Source organism: Notothenia rossii (genome assembly GCF_949606895.1).
Source record: "Notothenia rossii genome assembly, chromosome: 7".
NCBI lineage: Eukaryota > Metazoa > Chordata > Actinopteri > Perciformes > Nototheniidae > Notothenia > Notothenia rossii.
Genome location: NC_136905.1, coordinates 55,250,902 through 55,272,319, shown reverse-complemented (window position 1 = coordinate 55,272,319; position 21,418 = coordinate 55,250,902). Strand labels below are relative to the sequence as shown.

Here is a 21,418-nt window from a genome sequence, read left to right as displayed (position 1 = left end):
AAAACAAATTAAAGGAACACCATGAAGAAATCATGTGATGTACTATCCATATAATATTGAGGGGAGTCAACAATATTAATTGCATGTGTGTGTGTCAGTAAAACAGTCACCTCTACATCCTTGCTTTTACTCCGGTTGTAGCTTCACATGTAGTGCAGCAGGAGGCAGCAGAGCTTTAAGAGCAGCAGACAGAGGTGCGCTGACACATTTTAAATGCAAAAAATCCACAAAAGCTAATAGCATTTGCAAAGTCGGTTTTGTTTTAAAGCATTAAGCATGACGAATGAAAGATGTTGCATCCTTCAAAAATAAAAAACAAATGATTGCACTGAAAGGACAGACTGATATATTACTTCACTAAAAACAGGATAACATAATAACCATAATTATACAATACCCGAACAGATCGATTCTGCATAACCAATCATCTCCCTTTTGATACTTTAGCTACATTTCTCAGATTATACTTCAGTACTATATATTGTTCTGAAATGGTGGATTGTGCAGAATGAGTACTTTTACTTTACGTTTTGAGGTACATTCTGATGCTAATCCTTTTGTACAATTCTGAACTCAGGACTTTTGTTGTAGTGGAGTACTTTAAGACCATAGTATTTGTACTTTAACTTAAGTAAAGGATCTGAGTACTTTGTTAAACACTGGCTAATTGTCCTATGTTTCCATTCAAGTTTCCACTTCAGGCTGCCTGAACCTGCCTTTGTTTTCCACTGAATGTTTACCAGAGGGCTCCTCAGGGCAGAGCCAGCTCCCTGTGGGGCTCCCTGTTTTAAACATCTGAGGCCCTGCGGACAGATGACAGGAAAACAGGCTTACATCTGTCAGAAACAGTAATCTGATCGTGGCTTGAGAAAGGCCAGCGGAAAATGTCCCCATGTAGAGGTCAGGCCTCATGGCGCGGTCAGTGGAATGGCATGGGTCCATCGCTTATCGACAACACTAAGGACTTAAACCTAGTTTTTTTAGGGGGCCTAGATTGAGCCTAGGGTTGGAAATCTGAAGGTCAGGGGGAGGATTGTGTGGTTCTCCCTAAAGAGGGCCATGTCATAGTTATTAATCTAGGCAACGTACAACATATTTGCTAATTTATCAATATGAATTAAATATGATTGCACAAAATAATGGCTGTAAAATAATGACCCCATCAGAGTTTAGAGTGCTGCGGTAAAGACATCTTTTTGTAGGCCGACCCAGAAGTTAACCTCGCACGGACCCCATCTACAAAAATCAGACCTTTGGCAAACAAACAGTAATGATGCTTACACGTAAGCTAATGTTAGGCTAGTAAGGAACTACTGTACATGACAGTCGCAATGTTGCACATCAACACCGCGAAGCTAAAGGGGGCTAATCTTGGGCATGATGATGTTTGGTAGCAGTGGCGGCCGGCCCATAGGGGCGCTAGGGGCGCCGCCCCCCCTCTTCCCACATGTTTGATTGTCATTAAAACTTAAAAAAAAAAAAAAAAATCGATTTCCAAAAAATATATTTTTTTTATTTTTAAAGAACAAGGTAAATATGATATAGTTGGTATCAGTAAAATGTATAATCTACAATAAAATTTCTTTTAAAATTGTTTTACGATGTCTAAAGTTACTGATAAGTCACATGTTTCCTGCCTGGCCGCAGCGTGTATCATTACCCTCTCTCGTCCGGGCGGTAGAAAGGAGCCCTCAGCCAGAGCAGCTGCAGCCAACAAGCTGACTGTTGCTATCTGTAAACTATGCCGCCGAAACATAATTTTAGCCAATCAGCGTCGTCAGATCTGATGCTCAAAGGGCGCCCTTTCAGCGCCCTGGCCTGTGTGTCTGTGAGTTGTTTAGACTCGTATCCAAGGTGACGCTACAGTAGGGGATGGCTGCGTCTGCAGGTGTAGACTCCGGTGCTAGTGGATCGCCGGACCTGTATATTAACATGTACATGCTTATTGTAGTTGTAAGGGCAATGCCTGTGGCACCATGGAGCATATGTGTGGGCTGGACCTGTATTTTACAGGAAAGGAGTGATCAGAGGGTCGAGTTGTCGATTCTTGTTCAGTTTTCATCTTCCTCACCCTCTCAGACTTTGAGTTGCGCGTGCTGCTAAAGAGACGCGCTACCATGGAAACCAAACAATGGTGTAGCTGTATTAAAGTCCGAGTGGAAACAGTCGTGAGTAAATCTGATTTTGTCAGAAATCGGGAGAAATGCGGGAGTGTCCCGCGAAAATCGGGAGGGTTGGCAAGTATGACTGACACACACACACACACACACACACATGGTTTTGTCACCATTTCCATAGCCCCACCAAAAATATTTTCCACCAGCCGCCACTGTTTGGTAGTCTCATTTAGCCACTTGTTAGCAACCTGCTTTTTTAAGACATACAAGCTTCAGACATTCACCAGTGGAGTATTCACTGACGTATTTGATGTCCTAGAACAGGGGTCTGCAACCTTTTTGACTAAAAGAGCCATTTTGCTCCTTTTTCCCCAAATATTTTTTTTCTGGAGCCGCAAAACATATTTCATAGCTTGATAGCTAATAACGTTGTATTTATTGTTATATCAGACAAAAACTACAGTTTGTTTGCATTTATTAGGCTATTTATTTTGTTAAATAAACTGTTAACCTCTAATAAGAAACAAAGAACTCCTATAAGGAGAAATAAAAATAATACACAGGCCTACTTTAAAATAAATTAAACACAGCACGTGGGGGAGTCCTCTGCACATTTGAAGGAAACAAATATATAATTAAAAAGTGCCCACTTTGAAATAAATAAAACATATAGCTGCACCCTAAAAAGAGTTAACGGTAGGGTAGGTAAGAATGGAGAAACCAGCTCGAGTGCGCTAGAATTTGAAAATACGCAACCGGAAAAAATCTGCCTCTTCCTTACAGAGCCCCTCTTCCAACACAAGAACGCGCACATGACCAATGAGGGCACGAGATAAGTTTGTGCACAGATGGAAGGCTGACAGGCAGCTAGGCCATCCAGTTATTTTAGCCGGGCTGGTGTCGGTACACGATCGGCTCGGGGTACACGATCGGCTCGGGTGCATATCCGTAGCATCCGTCATCCGTCATATGACATCATATCCGGCGTCATTTTCATTTTGTGCGTCAACTGTCACAGTATCATCATTACGTTGTATGACATTGCATGTAACGGAAGCGACTTACAATAAGTGCATTCGACTTTTATCAGAAAGCGACTTACAATATATATTGTCTTTAACTCATTCCCCAACAATATAAATCAAATATATAATTAGTTTTTGAAAATACCCTTTGCTAGATCAAATTTAACAATGGAAGTGTCCATCGTTTTTTGTGATACAAATGTAATTTATGTTAACAAAAATACACTGTAATAAAAACTAGGTTTACATTTTGCTCATGCTTTTCTAGGACAAATGTAAATGAAACATTTTTTCATTAATGTTTATTATTTTTAATCTGTCATATAATAATCAAAGCCCTGAAGGAAATAAAGCAATTTAGCAGCAAATGAAACACAAGAACCACACATCCAAAAGTATTTGGCTGTGAAATATAGAGAGAATGAAACATCCATATAAATGACATAGAACAGATATAAACACAATGCAAATCAAAACAATTAACAGTCACTATTCATAAAATACAGTACATCCAAAAAATATGTTGATGAAGTGACGCTGCAGAACATCATGTGAGTCAATGGGCAAGTCTGTTTAGGAAACACATGATGTACAGAACTTCTTTGTGTGTATAGCACAGATGTACTTGTTGCAGTTGCTGCATGTAGTCTGTGTCTTGGAGTCCTTTGAGGGTGTACAGGTCTTCCAGAAGCTGACTGTGGGGGTCTTCTTGCGGCTGGCTTTGGGGGTCTTCCAGCAGCTGGCTCTGAGTCAAGTTCATCTTCCAATTTGCTGTCAAATTCTGAATTTACCTCCACATTATCCTCATCTTCAGAAATGTCTTCCTGTTCCACTTCACCATGTTCTTCGAATGCATTCCACTCACTCTCATCCATTATTAGCTCCAAGGCTCTCTGAGCAGAATATCTTTTGGCCATTTTGTTGGTAGATAATTGAAGTTCTGCACTACACTGTTACTACACTGAGGTTATGTCTCTGTTTAGTCCCTCCTCCGGCGTGCAGGTGGAAGATCTAAAATGTTTATAATGTTCTAGGATAGTTTTGTGTACACACTACAAAGAGTAAAGACCAAGGGAAAACAGGATCAAACAGCTTCTCTATGCATACGTGTGTGTGTGTGTGTGTGTGTGTGTGTGTGTGTGTGTGTGTGTGTGTGTGTGTGTGTGCGTGTGTGTGTGTGTGTGTGTGTGTGTGTGTGTGTGTGTGTGTGTGTGTGTGTGTGTGTGTGTGTGTGTGTGTGTGTGTGTGTGTGTGTGAGTAGTAAGATTCATCCCGCTTTCATCTCATTAGTATGCATAGGGGGTGACAGGTGCTGTGACAGGTCACACCTCTACCTACTTATGCTAATGAGCTAAGTCCCGCCTCCCTTTGTTCGAGGTGTGAGATCTCAAGTAGGTGTGATATCCTAAGTAGGTGTGAGATCCGTCGATAGGAGGGGGTTGATGTGTATTCACAGGTGTGAAAAGCCCCCACTGTTGCGCCTTATGGTGTATCATAAAAAATGTTTCAATCACATTAGTATGCATAAAAAGTGACAGGTGGGCCCGCCCCCCATGTGTGTGTGTGTGTGTGTGTGTGTGTGTGTGTGTGTGCTTGTGTGTGTGTGTGGGTGGGTGTGGGGACCTTCACTGATGTCCTCCCAAGGAGGTGCGTGTGTGTGCGTGTGTGTGTGTGTGTGTGTGTGTGTGTGTGTGTGTGTGTGTGTGTGTGTGTGTGTGTGTGTGTGTGTGTGTGTGTGTGTGTGTGTGTGTGTGTGTGTGTGTGTGTGTGTGTGTGTGTGTGTGTGTGTGTGTGTGGGGAGACCTTCACTCCAGAGCTATAGGTGCCTGTCTTAACACCCCATGGCCCTGCAGTCGGCCAGAGGCTGTAAAAAGTCCTGGAAAGCAGGCAGGCACCACAGAGATGACTGTGTGTGTATTAGAGAGCCTGAGGAGACACATTTTTACCGCCCATGCTTGACTGTTTATCTGTGCACTTTTCAACTGTATACAATACAACACAAAAATGCCCAGTGTTGCTAAGAAATAAGTTCAGAAAGCTCTGAAAGCTCTAACAAAAGTAACTCTACAGGTATTTCAGACAGAGTATGCGGATTCGGTCTGATCAGAGCAAAGAAAACACCTTTTGCCTTCCTAATGTCACACTTTCCTCTTTTCTATGGCCTGTGTCTGTAGAGTTGGGGGAGACTTCCTCACCCCTTCCTTCCATCTCTCTCTCTCTCTCTCTCTCTCTCTCTCTCTCTCTCTCTGTTTCTGCTGATGTGTAAAATATACAAAATAACGTTTTATATACTTACTCTCTTGTTAAAAGGCGATGAAGTTTGCAGCGTATGCCAGCCATCAGTGTTCTAGTTTTAAGGCTTTGCATACCTCAAAGTGTGTCTAAAAGTATCTTGGCAAGAGGAAAAAAAAAAAAAAAAGCCAAAATTCGCCGAGGCCATTTAAAAGAAACCGAATTGCTGCTAAGAAATAAGTTCAGAAAGCTATGACTCCAGTGGAACACTGTTAGAGTCAAAAGTAACTCTCAATGTATTCAGACAGAGTATGCAGATTGGGGCTGATCAGAACAAAGAAAGCACCTTTTGCCTTCCTAGGTGCGTGTGTGAAGCAGTCACGGATGTCTTCACATGGAGATGAAGACTCCTGTCTCTTAACACCCAAGGTCCTGCAGTCGGCTGAGGCTTTAAAAGTATAGAAAAAGCAGGTAGGAGGGGGTTTTTGAGAGGAGACTCTGAGGTGTCAATATATCCAGACCAAAATATGCTGATTCAGAGCTGATCAGAACACAGAAAGGCTGGGAAATTCTTTTTTAGTTTCGTCTACTATCTACATGTTTGTAATGTGTATGTACATATTATCAATATATATATATATATATATATATATATATATATATATATATATATATATATATATATATATATATGAATAAGCCTAAACAGTATTTTCTCTGTCATAAAAAAAAAAATGTGATGTTAATTTGTTAAACAACTAGGAATAATCCGATTGGTGGGTTTTTAGAGTCATAAACCTCGCTAGTTCAGCTGGGGTTTTTATAAAGGTTACAGATTCACCAGAGAGGTCATGTAGTGAGTAGCAGATCATCTGTGTGCTTTTTTCCTGGACCCCGGATCTGATCTTTTGGAAGAAAAACACTGGTAAGTGCTTTTTTTTATTTTTATAATAGCATGTAATTATTTAATGTTGCTTGGCTTGGATGTTGTTGTATTTACTGGCTTTTTTTTTATTTATGAGTAAAGTATCCAAAATAATGTTTTTAATATACTTACTCATTTCTATTAAAAGGCGTTGAATTCCCCGCGTGAGCCAGCCAGCAGCGACCCCCAAGAGGACTCCTTTCTGGAGTTTTTACACACCCGTCCTGCCCTCGTGTCTGATCTCAGTGTGTAACACCTGTGACTGGTTCATACACATCCCAAACGAGTCCGACAGACACAGCCCCTCTTCAGCAGGTGGGGGTCAACCCTCAACACAGAATCTGCTTGAGAATCAGGTCGATATTGAACTCAGGCCCTGATACACTCCTGACGAGTTATCATTCCGGTAAATGCCTTTTATTGTTATTTTATAAGATTAGCGCTAAATGAATTGTTTGTTAAATGTATAATCCTGTGTTAAAAAATACTTATCCTCTTATTTATTTTTTTATTCTCTCTCTTTTTTCTCTATAGAGCTATCCCCTATTATCAAGAGGACCCTTGCTGATGTTACGGTCAACTTTTCGGTCACACCAAATGAATAAGCTGGACGGGTCTCATGTAAACTGCTAATGATGTATCCGAATGGTATGTTGGCTTTATGACCATAAATGTAGAAGCGGTATGAAATGTTTCTTCAGTGGTGCCCCATCTATTTTTGATTTATCTTGTTTTTTTGTTGTTTTTTTTGTTTTTTTTTCTTTGATGGGGAATGATTTCATAAACGGTCAAACATGGATGATTTAACAGATGTAGACAGGTCTTTTCTTCGGGATATACATAACATAAACGGGCTAAGCAGTGATGAGGATTACAGGCTTGAAGACCTGTCATTTCCTCGGGGGTCGGGCAATATCAGTGAAATAGCAGGCTCAGCTGAAAACGAATCTCCTAGCCCCTCAGAAGCAGAACCCCCCACAGCTAGAGAACTGTCTTTTCTTGAGGATATGCGAAACATGCATGAGTTAAGCAGTGAGGAGGAATACGCTTTTGGAGACATGTCTTCCCCTCCGTGTTCAGGCAGTATCAGTGAATCAAATGACAAAGAAACAGTTGCATGCGTACATACCCCCTCCTCTGAAACAAACTCAACCTCTCCAGCATTAAATGACGCTATGGAATGGACACTAGACTCTTACCAGAACCGGGGGCTTTTAAATCAGCTCCCAGACGATGTACTCCGTCTGAATGGACAAAATAGCAAAGCTTCAGCCAATGCCGTATTACCAGTTTCCACTGTGCAAGATGGTGGATATATTAGTGACACTCTGAGTGACTCGGAATCATCAGTCTACACAGTCCAAAATGGTGGATATGTTAGTGACACTCCGAGTGACTCAGAATCACCAGTTTCCTCCATGCAAAGTGGTGGACATATTGATCAGAATGACATTCCGAGTGACTCAGAATCACCAGTTTCCTCGTTACAACATGGTGGAGGCGCCAGCCGAGATACCTCAACATGTGTTTTCTCTCGACCTGTATTCAATAACACAGAACTGCGTCAGACTCTAGTCCTAACTCCTCCTAACGCTGGCGTAGACTTTGCGGCCTATTATAGGGTTCTGATGAGCAATGTACATGCTATGCTACATGAGGCTTTTGCACGGGCAGAGAGGGAAGATCTTGTACAGATTGAACTGCAAGGTGAACAGCTACAGGCTAACGTGTCAGCCATTTTAAATGCCCATGGTGTTAATAATCTGAATGATTTTGAGGATGCCCTGTTCAATGCAGTGCAGTCAAATTTGGAGGTAATGGCAGACAGCAATCTTGAGCTTGTGGTGCAAATTGTTCAATCACCCCGTGGCGGTGGTGAGAAACGATTGGCTAGTAAAATGTTGGACAGTGAAATTGTCAGAAAGAAGAAGAGGTTTCTTTACGTTGTTCAGAACCCTTCCAACCAGCTGTGTTTTGCTATTAATTTAGCCATGTTGTTGCATAACAACATCACTGATAGCGAAGCTTATGAACGCGGTATACAGATTCAGAGGAGGGTGGGTTTGACAGATCAGACAGCTGTGACATTCAACGACATTGATAAATTCGAAGAGAGTTTGAAATGCAAGATTGTGGTGTTTTAAAGAGGCGACGATGATCGTGCCCACTGTAAATTCCAGACAGACGGCCCCAAACGAGACAAAACTGTGTTTTTGTTCCTCTTCAAAAACCATTATTATGGGATTAAAGACTTGAAGGGATTTTTAGGCTCTCCATATGTCTGCGAACATTGTTACACAGGCTACAGCTCAAAGTGGACACACACCTGTACTGGTCATTGTTTTGTCTGCCTTGACCCCTCATGTACTCGGGAAGAGTTTAAACCCATCTTTTGTAAAGATTGTAACAAAAAGTGCCGTACGGTTGGCTGCCACTCTCGACATAAAAAACAGACACAGAGAGCATCAGGCAATGCCAGTAACTGCGATTTACACAAAAAGTGTGTAGATTGCCAACTTTCTTACTACACCCCCAAGAGTAGTGCAGATGAAACACACTAGTGTGTGGTGAAGAAATGTAAAACATGCGGCGAGAAAATACCCTCTGCTTCTTTAGGAGAGTGTGAAAAACATCTGTGTTACATCGGAGTGTTACCCAAAGAGACAGAACACAATGACAACATTGTGTTTTATGATTTTGAGACAATGGCGGGGGCAGAAGGTGCACATGCCCCTTTTTTGGTGTGTACAAAAACCCTTGCAGGCAAAATTTGGGTCGCTGAGGGTGTCGACTGTGCACTGCAGTTTCTGGCACATTTTAGGTCCCCCAAATTCAAAAATGCAACCTTCATCGCTCACAATGCTAAGGGTTTTGACAGCTATCTCGTTATCAATGCAATGATTGAGCAGGGGCTAAAACCCTCTTTGATAATGCAAGGAAGTAAAGTGATCTCTTTTACTGACCAGGATTTCGGACAAAAGTACATAGACTCACTGTCTTATCTCTCTATGCGTTTAGCAGCAATGCCAAAAGCTTTGGGATTTGAAGATAAAATCAAGGGGTACTTCCCTCACGGTTTCAGCTCTGAGGCCAATCTGAGTTATATCGGACCTTACCCACCAGCACACTGTTATGGGATTGAGCGCATGACAACTGATGAAAAGAGTGACTTTTTCAGATGGTATGAGACGGTACGCACAGGTACTTTTGATTTTCGAAAGCAGGCATTGCTTTACTGTAAAAACGATGTTGACATTCTTGCCCAGGGCGCCACTTTATTTCGAAAAGGGTTTCTCGAGGAGACAGGAGTAGATCCTTTTAGTCGGGGGACCATCGTTTCTGCGTGCATGAAAGTTTTTACAACAAACTTTCTACCGCCCAAGACCTTAGCAATTCCCCCACCCGACGACTACCGCCGTGAAAACAAGACGTACTCGGACGCAGGTATTCAGTGGCTGGAGTGGGTGGCCCAAGCCGAAGGTGTATTTATTCAGCATGCGTTGAATGAGGGTGAGAAACGAGTGGGTCGTTTTGTCGTGGACGGTTTTGCTGAAGTTGCGGGCGCAAAGATTGTATGGGAATTTCTTGGTTGCTTCTATCACGGGTGTCCATCTTGCTATAAGGGTCATGAGAAAAACCCCTTGACAGGTGGCACATTTGAGCAGCTCCATGCTGCCAGCGAGGAAAAGCTGCATGAGCTACAGTCTGTTCACGGGGCCAAAGTGATCGTTTGCGGGAGCATACATGGGGTGAGATGAAAAAATCCAATCAGGATTTGCAGGCTTTCCTCAGGGAATACAAAGCTCCAGAGCCACTGACCCCTCGGGAGGCTTTGTACGGGGGCAGGACATGTGCAGTGAAGTTGAGGCACACGGCAGCGGCCGATGAACTGGTTCACTATTGTGATTTCACCTCGCTCTATCCTTTTGTAAACTGTACAGGCCTATATCCACTTGGACATCCCCAGATCATATTCCGAGATTTCAAAGATCCTCAGAGTTATTTTAGGTTAATCAGAGCCACAGTAGACCCTCCCAAGGGCCTTTACTTTCCAGTCTTGCCCTACAGAACTGCAGCGGGCAAGCTAGTGTTCACCCTCTGCCGTACATGCGCTGAGCTTAACAATCAACAGGGGCCCTGCATGCACAGCAAAGAGGAAAAAGCATTAACAGGAGTTTGGGTGACCACAGAGTTCAACTAAACCCTGGATATGGGGTACAAGCTGACTCAGATCACAGAGGTGTGGCATTTTGAGAACAAAAGCGACAGCATTTTTGTAGACTATATACACACATTTTTGAAGGGCAAACAAGAAGCATCAGGTTATCCTTCAGAGGCCACAGATGATGAGAGCAGAAAAAAGTATGTGACAGACTACCATGTTAATCAGGGGATCTTGCTGGATGCAGATAAAATCAAATCAAATCCAGCCAAAAGACAAGTGTCAAAACTATGTCTCAACAGTTTCTGGGGGAAATTTGCCCAGAAAAGCAATCTGACTCAGACTAAGATTGTGACCAAAACAGAAGAATTTCTTAACCTCTTGTTTTCAGCTAAACATAAGGTTAAGTATTTCTCATTCCTCAACGACAGGACGGCTCTGGTTCAGTGGTGTTACGGAGACAATTGCTATTCTCCTCCCAACAAGGTAGATAACATATTCATTGCAGCATTCACCACAGCGTATGCCAGACTGAAACTGTACAGTGAGTTGGAGAAATTACAGCACAGAGTTTTCTACTACGACACAGATAGTATAATCTATGTGACAAGACAGGGGGAGACTCCACTGCCCATGGGGGTTTATCTGGGGGATCTGACAGATGAACTGGGGGGCGACACGATTGAAGAGTTTGTTTCAGCAGGCCCTAAAAGTTATGCTTACCAAACCAAAAATCAGAAAAAGGTTGTGATGAGAGTGAAAGGGATCACACAAACGCACGAATGTTGTGAACGAGTGAACTTTGACAGTCTAACAGATCTGGTGGAAGGCTACGTTCAAAACTCTGAGAGGGGGAGGGTAATTGAGGCTCCGCAACACAACATTGTACGGAATAAAGAGGGTTTCGTTTTGAGAAATGTGTCATTCACCAAAAGGTTCCGAGTTGTGTTTGATAAGAGACGTCTGCTAGACGGAGGAAATACTTTGCCTTTTGGGTATTGAGAAATAATAAGAAGAGAAAAAAGTGTTTTCACCCAGCCAAATTGATTTTGAGCCCAGACTACGTGTTCCTTTTTCTTGTTTAGTAGTTGGCCCCAGTGGGTGTGGAAAAACTTTTTTTGTCAAGAATGTATTGCAAAATTGTATTCATGTGATGGATGTACAGCCTAAAAATATTGTGTGGATTTATACTTCTTTCCAGCCCATGTATGCAGAACTGCAGGAAAATAATACAAATATGAAATTCATCAAAGGTCTGCCTGAATCATTTGAAGACGAATCTCTATTTCCTCCTAATCAGAGTCATTTGATTATATTGGACGATGTTATATTTCAGGCCTCCGAACATCCGGAAGTAGTCAGACTTTTCACCCAATACCGTCATCACAGGAATATGAGTGTTATGATGCTTACACAGAATGTTTTTCATCAGGGGAAAAATAGTCGTACCATTAGTTTGAATACTAATTACATGGTCTTGTTTAAAAAACCCCGAGACAGATTGCAGATGAACATGCTTGCTAAGCAAATATACCCTGGCCATAAATCATTTTTCCGACAGAGTTTTGAAGACGCCACCAAAGAACCTCACGGTTATTTAATCGTAGACATGACCCCCAGCTGTCCAGACATCTACAGACTTAGATCGGGAGCACTACCTAACCAGTGGCTAGTTGTTTATGTACCAAAACCAAAAACTTAAAACAGTATGTCAGCCCGTTTAAAACGAAACATGCCGATGCTGAAGGCCTTTTGTAACGCCAAGCCCTCGAAGCGCAAGGATATACTCAAGAACTGCTCCACGGATTTTCTTCAATCACTCTGTGAGCTGTCTTTAAATCTTCTAAAGGGTAACATTCCACTATCTGGCGCCCAGTATAACAAACTGAAAAAACAAAAGAAGATTATCAAACTCTTGGCCAATAAAAAGGCCAATTTTAAAACTAAATTTAAGGCTTTAAGAAAGCAATCTGGAGGCTTTCTTCTGCCTCTGCTAGGTGCTGTGATTCCCATTTTAGCGCAGCTTTTAGGAGGACTCATTCGATCATGAGTCAAAAGATGTTTTTGTTATCACCTCACCAGTTTAATCAACTCAATCAGGCGGGTGTAACTAACCCCCATAGTAAGGAAACAATGAGACGCACTGCCGAAGATGCTCTGGATGAAAAAATGAGAGCGGTGTTAAACGAAACAGGACCCTCTTATGAAAAAATAAGAAAATACAACGGCTTGCTGCAGCGATATCTCACCTTACTCAAACAAGACGGGCAGGAGGAACGACATATTGCTTTAACTCTACCCGAAGACACGGGGTTGGTAAAAGGAGAAGAAAAGGATGACATGTCCAATGATAAAATAAAGAACGAGGTACTTCAACACCTCCCTAAGCGTTACCGTAAGAATGCAGAGTACATTATGAGTAAATTAGTCACAAGTACAGATGGATGGACCCCCACGGGGGAATTTGTAGAAAAGGGTAGAGCTGTAAAAGGTTCACACATGTTAGATTTATTTAGACATCTGTCGTCCTCGTATAAAACAAATGTCCAGGAGCCTAAAGGCTGGGTTTTTTTTTTAAAATAGTATGAATGAGCTCAACATTCCTCTATCAGCTTTTCAAAACCTACAAGCTCGTGAACAATATCGTGTAGTCAAAGAGGGCGAACTATATGGAGAAAATATGTCCAAAAGAAGAAGAAGAAGAGGAAATAATAAGTCATCTCCAACGACCCTCAGCCGTGAGGTGTCAGGAACCCTAGACACCGCAGATGCGGAAGAACCTCAGAGTGCCCCTCTTAAGAAGAAAAGAATAAGGAAAGATAGAAAAATAAGCCCCAGCTGGTTACATTTTACCCCATAAAGTTGTATTCTATTTTTTTTCAATAAAAGACAGAGTCACCTGAATTAATTTTGTCTTCAGACCTTTTTATTTGTATTTTCTACATTTTGTAACAATCTTTAAACATTTGTAGAGAGCAAACACTGTGGTTAAAATGAGTGTCTTTATGACGTCTCTCACACCGTTGGTATTTTTTCACAAAATTAGTTACAGCAGCATCATTTTTTATCACATCATCTTGATACAGAGACAACACATTTTCGTAAGACAACCCAGACGCTCTTTTACACAGGTAAAAAACACAATGTTGACCACAGGCTGTAGACATGACATTCTGAAGCTGTTGATTGTGGTGTAAAATAGTTTTACATTGTTTTTCTAGAAATTGGAGGATGCTTTTGGGGTAATGACTAAAATCGGGAGGAAAGCCAAAAGAATAAAAAAAAGTCCCCACATCGTCCTCCTCTAAGCTCATTGCTAGCCAGTGTTCTCCCGGCATGTGGGAGGGGTGGGTATTTACAATCATGTATACAGGGTATCTAAATAATTGTTTTACTTGGGGTAGCTGATCTGACGCCCACACCCCACCAAAAGAGTCTCCCACCATATGACGCAGCAGACTATCCAATTGATGATTATTCATGGTGTAATATCTTCTTAGTAATAATCTACCAACACTTGACGTTTTGAATTAATCTCCAGAATCGAATCAAAACAAGAATATACGATTAAAGTGGTAGTCTGTGGTAGCGGTACTCGAAATCTCATTTCCAGTCTTAAACTACCGCTTGTAATCGGGGACAATGCGTCAGCCTCTTCCCCTGCAGTGAGATTAAATACGAATAACGAGTATCCTTGTTCGAAATCCTCTCGGTCGATACACAGAGGTAAGTCTTTCATGTGTCTCCCTGTAGCCGTAAACATGTTGTAAAACTCTCTGACTGAAGACCCCTGGTTAAATTGAGGTTGGAATGCTTTGGCCGGTACTTACCGTCCTGACATAAAGCCATATATTCCATATCATTATGAAGGAAATCAAAAGGTGAAAGCGTTCTCCTTCCGGTGAAGGCTTCGTGATTTACCATACCCAATACTATGTATTTAGGCATATTACCCAGAAAGAGATTTTCTTGGGTGCATATTCTGGAATTCACCGGGATGCTGTATGTTTTGATATTCACGCGAGATAAAGGATAGAGGGCGTTCCCTCTCATCAGAGCCGCAGCATGACCTAAACGCACAGCAGGGGAGATGGTGGCTTTCTTGATAAAAAGTGAGGCCCATAGCCGTGGGAACATGTCTCAAATGGGGGGTGCTGTGGGGATGACACCAGGGCTGGTTCTGACCAATGTGCTGCCCTATAGGCAAGATTTTAGCTGGTAATGAAAAACCTCTACAAAACATCAATACACTACAAAAAGAGAAATATATTGACATGGTGGACAGCTTATATAACAAGGCTTCAAATGTATTTCGTATTATAACATGTTTTAATTGGGGGGGTGGACTTCACATCCTCTAGGGCAGTGGTTCCCAACCTTTTTTGAGTACTGTACCCCCAAAGCATTTCAAGCCAACCTAAAGTACCCCCTACTACGCAACCAATCGCGGTGATCCCCAGGATATATTAATAGTCTATATATTGTGGCAGACCGGCTGTGTGTGTGTGTGTGTGTGTGTGTGTGTGTGTGTGTGTGTGTGTGTGTGTGTGTGTGTGTGTGTGTGTGTGTGTGTGTGTGTGTGTGTGTGTGTGTGTGTGTGTGTGTGGCTAAGGTGAAACCTGGGAGTTGAAGAAGGAGAGAAGTGACGAGGAGAGATAGAGAAGAGGAGGATATTTTTGTCTGTGTGACCCAATGCGACAATTAATGTGACACTTAAATCATATTCAGTCATAAATAATCATTTACATTATAATAGCCATTGTTTAAAGACTTTTTAAAAAAGTAAGGTAACTCACCAATTACTGGACACTTGAGCCTGTTTCTCCCTCATCAGTTTTGGGAGTCTGGGGGAGATTGTTGCAACAGCTGTGACCAGGTTGTTCTCTAAGTTGAGTCTGTTCCTGTGTTTAGTCTTGATGTGGGTCATGGCGGAGAATGTCACCTCACACAGGTATGTGGACCCAAAAGGCAACAGTTCATTCAGGGCATGTTTCCCCAATTCAGGATACTCCTTCTCCACACCACACCAGAACTGTGTCAGTGGTGTGCTTGAGTACCTCATCTTCAGGCTCCTATCTGAGGACACATCTATGAGGTCTTCTTGCAGTCTGGCGGGAATGCTGCTGTTAATGCACGTCACAAATGGATTACGCACCCAGGCCAGTGTGGATGACTTGTTGTCAATATCAGGGAAGTAGGAGTTGAACTCATTCTTGAGCTTGGACAAATGTGTGTGTACTCTTTTCACAATTGGAGCTCTGTCACATTCACCAGGAGCAATGTATGCGTTCAGCTGCAGGAAACAACTTGTATCCCCTTTTTCACATCTGCTCTGCCAGAGCTTGATCTTCTCCATGAATCCACACACTTTGTCCTATAAGCTAAGAACATTTGTGTCTTTACCTTGAAGAGAGAGATTCAGCTGGTTGAGTTTGCTGAAAATATCAGAGAGGTATCCCAGCCGAGCTACCCAGTCAGCGTCGTCGAACATAGCCACAAGTGCGTGTGTGTGCTCCGACAGAAATGCCCTCACTTCATTGCCTAGCTTGGAACAGCCGCTGTAACGTCTTCCCTCGGGATAACCAGCGGACGTCAGTGTGAAGCAGGAGCTGTTTATGTTCTGACCCACCGTCTTCACAAAGTGACTGAAACAGTCTATGATTCAAAGGCCTGGACTGTATGAAGTTGATCACTTTTACGGCATCATTCAAAACATCGTTTAACTCTGGACTCATTCTCTTGCTAGCTAATGCTTCTCGGTGAATCATGCAGTGCGTCCATGTAACGTCAGGGTTTACCTTTTTTATGTGGGCCATTAATCCATTTACTCTGCCGGTCATCGCCGCAGTGCCGTCTGTGCACACATGAGAGCAGGATTTCCAATCCAGCTTGTGTTGAGAGAAACAATTGTCAATAATGTTAAAAACGTCCTGTCCGGTAGTTCTCCCCGTGAGTTTCTTGCAAAACAGAATGTGCTCGTTCATCTCCAAAGTGTCTTTGTAACGCACAAACGCAATCAGTTGTGCTTCCCCACTGACATCCGTTGATTCGTCCAACTGCAAAGCGAAAGTACCAGACGCTTTACATTTTTCCACCACTTGGTCAATAATGTCAATTCCCATGTCGTCGATCCGATGGCACACAGTATTATTTGACAACGGCACTTTCTTCAGGACATCAGCTGCTTTCTTATCGAGCATAGTTTCTGCGAGAATTATAGCAGCAGGCAAGATTAGCTCTTCGGCTATGGTAAATGGCTTTTTCGATTGAGCAACGAGTAGCGACATGGCATAAGATGCCTCCAAGGCCTTGGTTGAGACCGATGTCGATTTCTTTAGTTTTTCTTGGCTTCCCTTAAATTCAGCCAGCTTTTGGTGGAAAAACTCTGCAGGCTTACCCATACAGGCGGGATGTCTAGTACTAAGGTGCCGATAAATGGGATGGCTTCATTCTATTATTAGAAAGCACGTCGCCACAGATGAAACACATTGGCTGCGGTGGCTCTGTAGTTATGACCGTAAACCCGGAGAGCACATAATGTTCACCAAACTGACGATTCTTCACCTTCTCTGTTTTCATTTTCTTGACAACGGGTTCTCCTGATTCAGCAGTATCACCTGTGCTGTTGTTTCTGGATGAACCAGCTCGACTCAGCCATTGATCCATAATGATTATGTTAACAGAAATTTTGATCTCAATAAACACCAGCGCATTCACTTGATAGGATGTTGATATTTTGCTAGCTAGCAAGAAAACCAGCGCGCCACTACAATGATGATGATGATGATGATGATGTAACACCTGACAGTCCGGCGGGAAACTGAACGCCGCGCCAATAATAATATAGCCAGCAAATTATTACTTAATTTGAATGCCCCCAATTGTGGTTACATTATTACAGAATATGCATTATTCCTTATTTGGGTACAGTTTTCCTGTAAAAAATCTAATAAAAAAAAATCTAAAATCAAATTATTATTATTATTTTTTTTTTTTACTTTTCAAAATCTTTTCACGTACCCCCTGGGGACCACCCACGTACCACTAGGGGTACGCGTACCCCCGGTTGGGAAACACTGCTCTAGGGGGTCCGGGGGTACCCCCTCAGGAAGATTTGTTTAGCATTTTAAAGTAAAATGCTTCAATTTGGTGCACTTTGAGCGCCCAATTAGAGACTGATCTAGGGGGTACAACTCTAAACACCCATATGAAAAAGATCGGTTTGCATTTTATTAATCAAATAAGTACATGTGAACATTTCCAATAACCTACCATAGCCAATAACAAATACATTTAACTTATTTTATTTGTGTTGTTCACTCATATCTTATTTTACCAGTTAACATTTATTTATTTATGTATATTTTTAAATCTCTCTGGTTTTAAACGATATTTTTGGTTTACTCTCCTATAGTATACATTGGAATGATTTCAAACCTGTTTTTATTTATCCTAATAATTATAAAGGTGTGCCTTGGAAATATTTGTTTACATAAATTGTGATCAAAACGTTTGAGACCCACTGAGATAACTTCGACTAAAGTGAACTATCTAAGCCCTCAGAGTCCTTTACCTCACTGAGCCTCTCAGTCTGACAGGACAGAACTCTCCCTCCACATTATTGTAGAAACAGCTTCTTATATCCGTTAGTGCAGCAGAAGCTAACAACAATCCCCGCCGGTACCGCGGTGTCCCCTCTCTCTATCTCTCTCACTTTGGCTGCGGGCGCCTGCTAAGCCAACATCCCCCACTTTCATCACTTACAGCGCCCATCGTACAGGGCAAATGGAAACTGTAACCGGGGTGAAAAGGGTGTTATCTTTACTTAATTATGAATGTTGTTACATCAAGGCTGAAAATTCGTTTTTTTTGTATTGTGGAAGTGCAGATCCCCTGTCCTCCACCAGGGGGTGCTGCAGCACCCTCAGCACCCCTACTTCCCACGGCCCTGAGGCCCCCAGTATTTTTAGACGGTATGTCGAATCATTTGCACACATGAGAGTAAACGCATCGTTAGATCTGGTGAGTTTGATTCTCAAATCTACAGAGTTCAGGAGAAGCCTCTCGCTGAAAAATATATCGGTGTGCAGGGCCCCCATTAGATGGAGTTCTCGAGATTCAGCTGTGAATACAGCTCTCTTTACTAGACCCTTGTTAGGGCCATTGGCGATCACTATGGAGTTCATAGCTCCCGCGGTGTCTTTATAAAATAAACCGGCAGTGAACTGAGTTTTTAAAGTAGAATCAGAGTAATTCAATAGCGTTTCAATCATTGCTCTGTACGGATGAGTCGAGCTGGACTGAGAAATCAGCCTGTCCCCTAGAATAACGTTGCATTGGTTAAAAATTGTATTCAGTGGATAATTAACGAGGGCCACGGGGGCATCAACTGCCAGATTAGCCCCATCTGCGTTGGTTATTTTGATCCTGAGATGCATCAAGGTGTCATTCATATCGAGGTATTTATCCCTGTCCCCGGGAATGAAAAATTCAATGGGTCCGTCATCTGTAATGGCAGACAACGGAAGGACCTCTGTGTAGTGTTTTTCATGGATAGAAAGCTGCGTCATGGGAGACGAAAAAATAAATCTAGCTCAGCCATACTGCATTCAGCAGATTTGTGATGTAAAAGAGCCATATTTAACACTCTAAAATATATCTCTCCCCAATACGTTCCTTCTTCGTGGGTGTTTTTTCCCTAATGATTTTCTCTTGACTGTGTGCTTCCCCTTTTTAACGCCGGCCGGAACCCGTTTTCCTGGAGGTCTCTTCCTGGCCCTTCTTGCTAAAACCATCAGACCTCCTGCTCCTTCTTGAGACCCCTGATCTGATTGGCTGCTAAATTTATGGACCGCCTTATTGATAACATCTGATGCAATATTTTTGGCCGCCGATTTCAGATGAGGTTTAGCTATGGCAAATCCCTTTCTCACTAGAGGGGCTACAAAACGAAATAATCTGGAGAATATAGAACCAATACCTCAACATAACTGGTGTTCCATAAAAACCAGGCAAGGACCCCCCAGCTTGATTTTCATAGTAACTCACAAAACGGTGTGGATCGTGATGAATCATCGTTTTGCAAAAGGTTGCCCGGCTTTTGAAGGTCGGAAATGAAGTTTCACTACACTCTTGCCGTAGGTAAACTTTATCGGCTCGTTCTGATCGTTTTTTATCTCTATCTGTATATTCTCAATATGCGTTTTTGTTACCGGCAAGTAGTACGCAGGACTAAAATACTGGGTGATGGTGTCGCCGAATGTCCCTTTTATATCTACGGTTCTCAGGAGAGGAGCAAAAGCATCACCTACCCGCTGGTGACTGACCACGTTACTATAACAGTAGAGATGAGTTACGCCTGCATTTATATCTGCGGGGTGGGCTGCTGATTTATCATCAACTTTGAGCCACTGGTCTGGTTTTATTCCAAGCATATAAGCCACGGTTTTTGGAAAGCGAAAACGATATTGTCCATCTCCTTGAAATTCAATTTTCCTGTGAATTGGACTATAATACAAACTAACACCAGAGTAAATTTTTCTGAAGCAGGACTCGAGTTCCACCATGAGCTGACTTATGCTACTATAGTAACCTCCTCGAAACATTTGAAGCTTTAACTTGCTCGCTATCGCGGGGGCTTTTGGTTTCTTTATCCATTCAAAATAGGCTACTTCTAAAGGCATGTTATACCAGGTGTGGGGGTATGACATTTCTGTCATGGCGACCTGCCACGAACCGTCCAAGTGTAAAGGTTGTGCTAGGTTTACCTGATAACTAGAGCTTGTATTGTTTTGAAATACATCAAGGCTGGCATTGGACGGCAGCGTAATGTAGAACCCTTCATTTATCTCCATGGCTGTAATGAAGGACTGAGCGTTGAGTCTGTTTGTTTTTATACATCCTTGATGGCGCCAGTCTCAACCCAGCTGTTGAATTTCTCGGGCCAGTTCTTCCAGCATACAAACATTTGTTTTTTCCCCCTCAACACACGTCTTTTCAGAATTTTCTCCACTTGAAAAGCCTTGTCACTTGATACCTTCACTTTTTGTAACTCTTTCTCATAAAAAGTCCCCTTGATCTCTTCTCCATCATAATCTTTGAGTTTGTAAACAGGTGGTTGACGAGGTATGCCTTCAGACACCGTAAATAATTTGTCCGTATAACTCTGCTCATATTTTTTATCAAAGACCCCTCTCAATTTGGATATTCTTACAAGCTCACCCTCCTTAAAGTTCATTTTCGTAGCAGCTTTTTTACCATGGCTGGAGGGGGTGTACAGGTTGCGAAACACTTGAGCCGCATTTTCCTTGGTCACCTGCAGTGGTGTCATTTTAATACTGCGATGATAACTATTATTGTAACTTTCAATTAATTCAAGTAAGACGTCTATATATCTATGAGTGTTTTTAGCTGTAAAATACCTCCACATTTTAGTTTTCAGCGTACGGTTAAATCTCTCTACCACACACGCCTTCATATCACTGGCTGTTGCATAATGTGCAATACCTCGTTTCTTCAATAAGGCTTGAAAAACTTTGTTAAAGAATTCTTTCCCGGCGTCTGTTTGTATCTTTTTAGGAATCTGACTGTGTGTTAAAATGGTATCAAAGGCTTGGGCAACCTCTATACCAGTCTTCTTCTTTATTGCCTGAGCATAGGCTTTTTTCGAAAATACATCTACGACTGTTAACAAATAATTAAAACCATCATTATGTTTGGACAGCGACTGCATATCGCAGAGATCAGCTTGAAATTGTTGTAGCGGTCTGAGTACGAAAACTCTGTTTCTTACAAAATTCACCCTAGACGGCTTATGCAAAGTATATGCATCCTGTTCAGATAAAAATTCTCTGACTTTCTCTACATTTACTTGTTTACCCGTTTCAATCTGTACAGCTCTATGGAGTTTATCAACGCCCCCTAAACTCCCTGGATTAGACGGAGTGTAATACACCCT

General features: G+C 42.1%; 2 protein-coding genes across 2 annotated transcripts in view; one reads left to right on the top strand and one right to left on the bottom strand.

Moving 5' to 3' along the window:
• The window catches only part of syt14a (synaptotagmin XIVa), a 182,403-nt gene that overhangs the window by 95,050 nt on the left and 65,935 nt on the right, over positions 1-21,418 (bottom strand). The gene's annotated exons all lie outside the window — the stretch shown is intronic.
• On the top strand, positions 6,157-8,443 carry LOC307013444 (uncharacterized protein; the record flags this gene model as incomplete). The annotated part of the gene is made up of 2 exons (XM_079640843.1): positions 6,157-6,705; positions 6,834-8,443. The coding sequence occupies exon 2, from the start codon at positions 7,094-7,096 to the stop codon at positions 8,441-8,443; it is 1,350 nt and encodes a 449-aa protein (XP_079496969.1). The 5' UTR covers positions 6,157-6,705; positions 6,834-7,093.